Raw genomic sequence first — 10,565 nt, 5'->3', positions numbered from 1 at the left:
CTCCACTGAAAGTCATGGTCAGCCCCACCAAGGGGACAGCACTCTCCGGGGCACATATTTGTTGAGGGGATGGGAACGTAACTGATCCTGAGTAAAACGAAGCCAGGATGACTAAATGACCTGTTGCTTTTTTTTTTTTTTTTTTTTTATAAATTTATTTATTTTTGGCTGTGTTGGGTCTTCGTTTCTGTGCGAGGGCTTTCTCCAGCTGCGGCGAGCGGGGGCCACTCTTCATCGCGGTGCGTGGGCAGGCCTCTCACTGTCGCGGCCTCTCTTGTTGCGGAGCACAGGCTCCAGACGCGCAGGCTCAGTAGTTGTGGCTCACGGGCTTAATTGCTCCGCGGCATGTGGGACCTTCCCAGACCAGAGCTCGAACCCATGTCCCCTGCATTAGCAGGCAGATTCTCAACCACTGCGCCACCAGGGAAGCCCCTGACCTGTTGCTTTTAAATCTGACCATGACCCACAGTAAAAAAGACATTTTTACAATCTAGTCAACATGTCTATAATTAAAATGTATTTCAAAATCAGTACTTACCCTTAATAGGAGTGATGCATTCTGATTAGTATATATATACTATTCTATTTTTTAAAAACGTTGAAGTCACACGTGAAAAAAAATGCACGGAAAACACAACACACACACACACACACACCCAAATGAGTGTATGCAAAACTGGTGAAATCTGAGCAAGGCTGGGACTGTATCAATGTCAACTTCCTGGCTGTGATATTGTACTACGGAATTTCTGTACTATTTCTTATAACTGCAGTGAATGTACAAGTATCTCACAATAGTTTAGGAAATAAAAACGTCAGGACATTTCGCAATTCATTAGCAGTCTCAAACCAGTTTGAAACACACTGAACTTGATGGAGACAAGTTAAAAGGGGAAGCAAGAAGGTAGAAACCATTAGGGTCACCCTTAGACCATTTCAGGTGCCCCTAAAGTTCTTTTCTTTACCAAGCAAACTTTCTGAACCAACTGTATTTTAGGGATCAGTGGGGACAGCAGGCTACCTCGCTAGGCTCTGTCCTGTTTATTAGGTTAGCATCTCCCACAGTGAGTTTTGTGGAGTGCCAGGCTATTGGCTCTTGTGCGACAAAGAAACTGTGCCCAGTTGTTTGCATTAGACCCACAATGACCTGCAGAACCACACACACCATGAAACACGTTTGGGGAAACGTTATACATTATTCAAGATAAAAGACTTCACCAGAAAACACATTATAAAGTGCCTGTCACTGTCCTGCGAGCTTCTTGGCCACAGATGGACAGACTTAGTAACCAAGCTTTACAGTGAGCATGTTTAAGTTTACTCAGAAATGCCAACTAAGAGCTTACCAGTGAGCCATTCTCTCCTCTACAGGGAGGCTGGGGGGTGGGGGGGGCTCCCGAACCTAAGCTTTTCCAGTGCAGGTTTGCAGGTTCAAGGGCAGTACTGGTGCGCCCTTCATCCCTCCTCCTCTCTTGTTTGGACTCACAGTCCAGAAACCCAGTGAATTCTCGTGTAAGATAGAAAGATTTTCTTTATTAATGACCCCAACCGTGTTTCTTTAGATACAGGAGTTCTGAACTCAAATACTTAGGAGAAAACAAGTTAAGATTGCATTATCCTGCAACTCATTACCAGTAACATACTGCAAAGCAAAACAGCTTGGAAAAGAGGGGGAGGGGAAGGGGAGTGAGGGAGGGAAGATTAAGAAAAGGAATTAAGTTGATCAAGTGGAATTCTTTTTTTTCCTTTTTTTTTAATTCTTGGGAACCATGAAGTCCTTGCAAGCACAGCTCGTTTTTGCAGATTATTTTCCAAACGTGTACAAAATGGAACCAAAACGGAGAATCCCTTAAGAACCTGAAGAGGTGCAACATTAAAAGCTACGATTATCCAGTAGCAAGTGTTCCAGCCTTCAGTTGCCAGTCGCTTCCTCTTCCTGTTCCCAAGAGTTAGCGGGATGAAAACGTCTTCCCCCTTCAAAAGCAGAGAGTAAGTGTGAAGGCTGGTTTCTGTTCACCTTTCCGTCCACCCCATGCTCTGGGCTAGGAATGGGGTCCCGGAAGAGACAGCAAACACGAGGTGGTAAGGTTCCTCAGGCAGAGGTATGTAGGAATTCCAGGCATGGGCTAAGGTCCAGCTTTCACAGAAATGTCTCATCAGCTCTTCCTCCCTATTGAGTACCTCGGGGTACCAAGGTAATACCTGTGCTAATAAGCCCACGAGGACAGTAAATGTACCAAGTTAGACAGGACAATCACCTGCCCACAATTTCTGGGTGGCCTAGACCTATTTGCATTTCAGACTGGGCTCAACCCTCTTCTGAGTAAAGAATTTAGGGTCCTCCTACACAGTTTATACCTTTCCGGGCTAGCAGATAGCAGTTCCTTAAATCTTTCACCATGGGGGCAGGACGTTCAAAGAAGCAACCCTCCAAACTTCCACGGTTAAAGGCGCTTCGTGCTGTCATGTGGTGACTACACTCAGCCACAGAACACTTGCCTGACTTAAGGTTCCTGAGCTGGGGTGTCCTGTTCCACCCAGTTTTTCCCCAGAATAGCCAACTTTGGGAACAGGCTGGTTCCCAAAGATAGGGGGTGCGCATTTGGTAAAGCAGCCTGGAAGCTAGAGCTGAGAACTATGGGAAACTGAGGCAAAAATACAGGGGCTAAAACTTTCCTGCCCTGAACGTCTCATCCAACCCAAAATGAAACTAAAATATTTTGTTATCCATTCCCCAATAAAAAGCTCATGTGTATTCAATTCAGGCAGAGTTCTGTGGGGTGCTGATGGCTGGCTTCTGATCATAGCAGAACCTGCCTATTTTAGGGTATGCCACGAAGCTGGCATCTGTGGCTATGCCACAGTAGAAGGAATGATACTGCCATGACACGTGGACACCTCTCTCTAACTCGCCACGCGCCTTCACGCTGCTCTGGGTTCTGAAACCTCACACAGCAGGGCAGGGGTCCTGGCTTCTCCTGCCCACCCCTTGGGAACACGATCTGGTTTTCAGGGTGGATGCAGTTGTTTACCTCGCCCTTCTCCTTTCTGGGGCCCACCTCTGCCAAAGACGTCACAAGACAGAAAAAGGCAAAGCTGCTCCTCCCAAGTTCCAGGAAGGAGGTTTATGGACAATTTGCTCATTTCAAGGATTCATCTTTTCCCAGTCCCCCATCAAGACAGGGAATTGTCCCTGCCCTCTGTCCACTGCACTCGCTTTGCAATGACCCCCCAAGACCGCTGCTGGCTGTGTTAACAGGGCAGGGGAGAAGCCCTGCAGGGAGACACTGGGTGGTGGCCGCCTGGTGGGCCCTTCTCCTGAATGGACAGGCAGCTCATGATGCCCAGCCTTCCTGTTCGGTGGGCGACAGGCTGGCCAGGTCAGGCTGCCTTCTGCTGGCTCACCTCCTGGCCTCTACTGAACTGCCTGTCTCTTCACTGGGCCCTGAAAGTGGCACAAAATTGGCTGCCTCACACTCAAGGTCACCAAAGTGGTGTGGGTGAGAGAAGCAAGCAGGGAAAGGGGGACCTGTAAACTCCAGGACGGAGGCAAGGTTCTGCAGGGCAGCGAGAGCGTGCGTGCCCCAGGGCACACACCCTTCTGCCTCCCCACCTTGTGAGTTCTGCCTATTTTAGGGTATGCCACGAAGCTGGCATCTGTGGCTATGCCACAGTAGAAGGAATGATACTGCCATGACACGTGGACAGCTCTCTCTAAGCAGAGGATTGAGCTGTGGCCTGAACACTCCGCTGGCTCTGGGCAGCGGGCGGAGCTATTACAGAGAAAGGCCTTTGGTACCAATTTCCTAACGAGAGACAGGCAGCCTCTAAAGCCTAAAGAAGGCAGGGGTGACTGAACTTGTTCTGTATAAATGTCTGAGATTAAAAACCCTCTGCGCAGGCAACCAAGAGTCAGACACCTCTCTCATCCTGTTGAATGGCAGCAGAAACGAGCTTGGTAGAAGAGGCCAGGGGAAGGAGCCTGAACCCCTAGGCACACCATACCTACTGAAGGTTACCCCCAAGATTACGGGGTGTTGGCAAGTGCACTGGCTGTGAGGGTTGTGGGTAGGCTTAGTTCACCTCAAGATTTTTAATTCAGTGGGCACAAAAGACAGCAGATCAGCACTTATTACCCTATCTGGAGAACAGGACTGCCTAAACTTCACCAGAGGGGGACCCAAGATCTGGCACCTGGCACAGACCCAAATCCCCAGGCCTCAGACCATGCTGGCCTCCTGCATGCAGAGCTTCACACCATTTAGGGCTCTCATCATCTCCATCCCTGATAAAGGTAACTTCCTCTCCATGTAAAATTCCTGCCGCGAAGTGGACCAGGAAAAAGAACACTCAGGGGTGGTTCCAGGCCTATTTACTCAACTAAATGTCCTTAAGCAAATTACTTCATTTCTCCAAGAAGACCCTGAGAAGGACAAGACTGGCCCCTCAACCCAGGCCCAAAGAGAACACAGCTGATGTCAGTAAAAAGGTCCCTCTGTGTTTTATCCTAGCTGCCACTCTCCTCGCTCATAAAGATGTAGAAACAAGGAAACCCACTGAGAAGCGAAAACCTGTGTGTCCCATCTTTAGTCTGCTGGGCAGCTACAGGCCCAACCCTGTCTGCCTCACATGCAGCTACTGCCCAGACACCTGGGCCACCGACACCGCTACCTCCTTCTTGGTGAGCTTAGGAGAGGAAGGTGGTCCTTCTGCAGGATGGTGCGACTCACGTGATTGTTTTCATTTCTTTTTTCTCAGCATCTGGGCGTGCACGGTTCAGCACCTTGAGGAAGTCAGATGTTTTTGCCCGCATACGTGTGTGAATATAGGCCTGGAGGCAAACACAATGGGTACTGAAGCAGAGTCATCTTCTAGAAAGACAGCTTTGCTCTAATCAGCAGAAATTATCAGGAAGGTCTGGGAACATCCACCCTAGGGTTGACACAGGGCCATGCAAGGAAGCATATATTCACCTCTCTGCTATGGGGAAGGGTGAGTGAGAGATGGAGAAAGGCCATGATTTCTTGAAGCCTCGAGAACCACCTACAAGAGGTCATAGCAACAGCCTGGACTACAGAGACGACTTTCTATGGCATCAGCCCTGGCGGAGAGAATGACCCAGAGCGCAGGACACTGAGGCGCTGCAGCTGCTCTCACTCACCTTTGAGCACTTGATGTGGTAGTGCAGGTAGTCCCGGAACGTGTGGATCAGGTTGATGGTGTTGTCTCGAGCACTGGCGTTGGTGTGGCGAGGGAACAGCACTGGGCGGGGAGGGGGGGACAGGCAAGGCGTCAGGGTCTAATAACACCAATGCCAAAGGGCGGGAAGACCAGCAGCCTACAGTCAGCTCCATCTCTCCCTCCTTAAGGACCGTCCACTCATCTCATTATGCCTGGGCTTTGTCAGGGTTTCCTGCCAGTGAGTGCCAATGGAGGCGATCATGGTCGAAAACCCGAGCTCCTCAGGGAAAGGGCTTGGCCCGGGCATTCATTCCGGGTCTGGATTCTCTGGCTGTGCGCTGTGAAATCTAGGCCGCCTGCCACGCACCTACGAGCTCCTGCCTCTGCAGCTCAGCAGCCCCTTTGGAGGATGACACTGCTGGCTACCTGGGCGGACTGTGGGGCAATCAGGATTAGAGAACAAAGCCTGCCTGTCCTCGGTCCTTGGTGCTGAAGCAGAGTAAGTCTTCAGAGAAACTAGATCCACAGAAGGTCACGCAGTCTGTGGTGATAAAACCAAACAGGAAGGGAGAAGGATCTGAGCGCCCTTGATGAGGATGGGCAGGAGGAGCTGCTTCGGCTGGGGGCTGAGAAAAGCCCCTCCTGCCGCCAACCCCGGGAGCCCTGTGCAGGCAGGCACTCAGCCCTGCGCCTGGGCCGACCCGCACACCTCTCCTGCTGGCTCCTTGGAGTCCTCTCTACCTTCTGTACCCACTCTACTCAGTGGTCTCACCATAAGCAAAATCCTCGAGTATAAAGGTTTGTTGAAATGAAAAGGAATGCCTCATAAGCAAGGGTGGGACCCCTGTGTCAGCTTGCCCTGAGAGAAAAAGAGCACCAGGCCAGGAGATAACTACATTGCAGAGGTCCTGAGATGCTAACGACTGTAAGTTTACCATCAGTTTAGGTACCATAAAGAGAGATGCTGCCAAATTAAACTGTGGCAGGCTGCGAATTGTGAGCTGTGTGCCAAACTCAGAGAGGAACATGAAAAAACAATGTATCTTAGATTTAATGAAGCCTGGCAAATCAACTCGCTCATCTTCGATAAACTGGTGCACCTTCAGCACTGAGGTGAATTAAAGAAAACTCCAGAAAGGGGGACATTTTAGTGGCATCTGGGGCAGTGGGTGAACAAGCTGCTAATCCTAAACCGTCAGCTGTAATGATGAGCCAGCCCCCTCGGCTGAAGCAACTGTGAGATGGGAGCACGTGAATTTTTTCAGGGGGAAAGTGGAGTAAGTGAATCATGGCTGGCGCTCTGGTCTAATAAGCAAAAAACCAGGAAACGCCAAAGGACACAGTATTCCCACCCAGCTGCTTAGCAATGCTTATATGGCCCTAACTCCTCACACTTGATATCACAGGCTACACTTTTTTCCTTAGGATTTAGGAAAAACAGGGAAGAAAGGAAAATGATTACTGTTTAAAAATAGCACTCGACCTGTACTAGTGTCCCGTGGCACGCCTCCTACAGTCATGGCAGCGGCAACAGGAACGATCGATATGCCTGCTTTCGCCCCCACCCCCCTTAACCACTTCAACTGCAGTTATGAACCCACCAAGGTGCGCAAACGCAGCCACCCGCCCCGCTCACCGAAGGTAATGTAGCCGATGTTGTCGCCCACGGCGGCATCGGTGTCTTTCAGCTCCAGAGGAGGTTCCCTGTGGCTAAAGAGGACCTGTGGGGCTGTGTGGCTGGCTCTGCGTCCTTCTTTGAACTCCTGCCAGGAGGAAGCAAAAAGCAACCAGAAGAGAACCTGGTGTGAGATGAATGGCAACTTACGCTCCAGGGTGTGCCCTATGGGTGTGACCTCTGAGCCCTCTGACCAGCAGAGGCTAAAAATAAACTACACCTAATGTGAAATATTACAAGTGCTGGCTGCTATCAATGCACTTCAGATTCAGAGGAGAGATCACAAAGTACTTAACAAGTCCGATCTTCAATGAGTGTGGAAAAGCACTGTTAATCCTTTGCCTTTCTCTTGTTTGGAAGAACACAGGTGATAAAATTACTTTCTGAGACTAAACAGACAACAAATTGCAAAGCACTGGGAGAACCAGATGACATTCAGGATAATGACTACTGCTTGTTAGTCTCTTTTGATTTAACGTGAAAAGAGGTTACATTTTTCAGGAAATCTAAAAAATTTCTGGGCGAATGGAACCCAAGCTTTACCTTGATTAAGACTTCAAGCTGGGGACTTCCCTGATGGTGCAGTGGTTGAGAATCCGCCTGCCAATGCAGGGGACATGGGTTCAATCCCTGATCCAGGAAGATCCCACATGCCGCGGAGCAACTAAGCCCGTGAGCCGCAACTGCTGAAGCCCGTGTGCTCCAGGGCCCGTGTGCCGCAACTACTGAGCCCGAGTGCTGCAACTACTGAAGCCCGGTGCCTAGAGCCCGTGTTCCGCAACGAGAACCCACCACAATGAGAAGCCTGCGTACCGCAACGAAGAGTAGTCCCCACGCAGCCAAAAAAAAAAAAAGACTTCGAGTTGAAGTCTTAACTCATTTAACCGTTGCACACAAAGCCCCTTATGAGCTGACCAATTTTTCATTCCTCCTCTCACCCCACCTCCACTTCTTCCAGTTTCACGAATACTATGCTTTCTCTGGGGTCTGAGCCTTTGCACAAGTCTTGTTTCACTGAGGTAACTTAGACCCTGTTACTGTTTAGAATTCATCAATGAGAACTTTAGACCAAATTTAAGCCCTTCTTGGGAGAAGACAACTTTGTTAAAGAAGCTGAGCTGTCTTAGTGTTCACTGAGAAAAGGAGACTGTGTGACATGAGAATTGGAAGTCCGACTTTTGATTCTCGCTCTAGAATGGCCATGGATGAAATCACCACCACCCTGCGTAAGAGCTCACCCTTGACAAAATGTATCCACCCTCACCAAACTACAGAAAAATGCCTAAGGAAGTAAAAACCAGGCCATTCCTTCCATGTTCTAATCTCCACATCTCAAGCTTTCCCAATCCATACATTCCTGTGTAAATAGACAAGTGATACAAGGCATCCCTGTCTCAACCCAGATCTGCAAGAACAGGACTAGATTTTCCAGCAATGCCGGTAAAACCGACGATCCAAATTCTCTGAGTGATGGCAGAAGGATGGAACCAAAGGCTTTCCAAGGTCTCTGAGTTTTATGAGTACACTGAAAGCATGTTATACAGCCATCTGGTCTGCAAGGCTCTTCTACTGCTGCTCAGATATGACCTCTTCTCCAGTAGCCTGGGGGTAGCTGGCTGCTCTCCCCTCGGGGTTCCCGTTCTTTTCTACAAACCTCTACTGTGATACTTCACTATTCATTAATGCATCTGCCTTCCCCACCAGGTTGTAAGCTCCTCAAGCCAAGGATCCTGCTTTTATTCATCTCTGTATGTAGTCCTCTGCCCTTCAAAGAGGCTGTCTAGCACATGGCTTGCTGAATGAAAGAAAGCACCTCTACCCTAGCTGACTTCAGTGTCAGTGTCAGGACACTGTAAAGGAGCAGGGACTATGTTTCCACTTGCAGGTAGGAGAATACACACTGATCAGCAAGCCTTCAGTAAATGAGGAAGGATAACACCTGAGGGGGTCTAATGCCCAGTCTGGGATCTCGCCTGTTCACCAACCCTGCCTCCTGAGCTCACTGCGTGGCTTCTAAAGGTTGGTGGGAAATAAATTAACATCACTGGGTTAGGTTAGCTCCCCTTTGAATTTTGTTCCCCAAAGGAAAAATACTTGGAGAGGGAGGGAAGGATCCAAGATCATTCAAAATGGAAATTCTTAAAGCAAAGCTTCTGAGATTGCCCTTCTCTAGAAAATACCTCTCATCCTGCGACTGGGTTGGGAGGTTCTCTAACTTCTATCAGTTTTCCTCTTTAGCCTCGGGGTGGGGAAACAGAACAGATAATAACTGCCCGCCAGTATTTTCTTGTGTTTAGTAAGCTTCCTGAAGGCTCCAGTTCACTGGTACACGTGGCATTCACAACCAGCTGGAGTATTTGTAAGCCTGTGGTGACTTGGCAGTATTTCAACAGTTCTGTATATGGAAAGTGATACATTTCAAACATTGCAGACTTGGTTAACAATATACTTCTGATTTGGGGCTATCCTTTAGGCAATCTCATGTTTCTCCTTGGTTTTCTCTCTTACATAACACTTAAAAGCCAATCAACCCACCAACCAGCAGCTCTCTTTTCCTTAGTGTCCTTGTTACATATGTATCAGCAATACTACCTCGTTTTTCTCCCTCCAGCTGGGATGTCTTTTGAGCATCACAATACTATTTCTTTCCTCCATCAAAGCACAACTGACCACAGGAAGTTTAGAATAAACCCAAATATACACAGAAATTTAGTATATGATAAAGGCAGCATCTTAAAATCAGTAGTGTAAACATGGGCTTTTAAATAATTGCTGCTGGGACCAGTGGGTAGCCACTTAGAAAAAAAGATGTATCCACCTTTCATACCATGTACCAAGAGAAACTCCACACAGGTAATAAGATTTATGTGTAAAATATGAAACTATAAAAACACCAGGAAAATAATACAGGTAAACTTCTTTATAACCTTGCAGTAGGGAAGGAGTTTCTAACTATGACTCAAAATCTGGAAGCCATAAGAGGTTGATCAATTTAACTACGTGAAAATAAAGTTCTGCATGGGGAAAAAACAAAACAAAACAACAACAAAAACAACCCACAAAGTCTAACGACTAACTGGTAAAAATATTTGCAATTCTTATCACAGAAAAAGGGCTAATCTCCCTAGTATATGAAGAAATTGAGAAGATCAATAACCCAACAGAAAAATGCGTAGGGGACATAAAGAGACATCTCACGGGAAAAAAAAAAAATAGCTTTCAGCATAAAAAAAGATGTTTTGACCTTGTTCATAAGAAAAGTAGATAGCATTTTTAACCTGTCAGATTGGCAGAAATCCAAAAGTTCAACAACACTTTGGGGAAATGGACATTCTCATGCACTGGTGGTGGGAGGGAAAATGGCACAACTTCTATGGAGAAGAGTTTGGCAATACCTTCCAAAATTACTCACTTTGAATCAGTGTTCCCAGTTCAGGAAAACATCCTATAGATATAACCCCACACGTATACAGGTAGCAAGGGGCCTCAAAAGGGGCATCTTCACAATTGCCTAAGAGGCAAATTGTTTCTGTCTTTGTCTCTGAACATGGAGGAACCAGTGGTTTCCACTTAACTTCTCTTAGTTACTTACTGAACTAACTTAAAGATCTAATAATATAAAAAAATCCTAGTTCACCATACTCCAATGTCCAAAAGGGTAACTATTGTTCCTATTGCTTTTCACGTAATAAGCGTTGAAATGAGGATG

The 10,565-nt window shown here is 47.6% G+C and overlaps 1 protein-coding gene across 2 annotated transcripts in view; it reads right to left on the bottom strand.

Annotated features, from left to right (window-relative positions):
• Positions 1-1,513: 1,513 nt before the first annotated feature.
• Positions 1,514-10,565, bottom strand: part of ARPC2 (actin related protein 2/3 complex subunit 2) — a 29,935-nt gene continuing 20,883 nt past the window's right edge. Inside the window, exons 8-11 of one of the 2 annotated variants that reach the window (XM_036857194.1) lie at positions 6,818-6,944; positions 5,162-5,262; positions 4,731-4,831; positions 1,514-1,974 (exon numbers count right to left, since the gene is read on the bottom strand). In XM_036857194.1, coding sequence (XP_036713089.1) covers positions 1,950-1,974; positions 4,731-4,831; positions 5,162-5,262; positions 6,818-6,944 — 354 coding nt within the window. In that variant the 3' untranslated portion in view covers positions 1,514-1,949. The remainder of the gene's footprint in view (positions 1,975-4,730; positions 4,832-5,161; positions 5,263-6,817; positions 6,945-10,565) is intronic. The other variant, XM_036857195.1, reaches the window with a different exon arrangement.

The sequence above is a fragment of the Balaenoptera musculus genome, chromosome 7 (genome assembly GCF_009873245.2).
Source record: "Balaenoptera musculus isolate JJ_BM4_2016_0621 chromosome 7, mBalMus1.pri.v3, whole genome shotgun sequence".
NCBI classification, from domain to species: domain Eukaryota; kingdom Metazoa; phylum Chordata; class Mammalia; order Artiodactyla; family Balaenopteridae; genus Balaenoptera; species Balaenoptera musculus.
The sequence above is the reverse complement of the archived record's forward strand: the minus strand, read 5'-3'. Positions and strand labels throughout refer to the sequence as shown.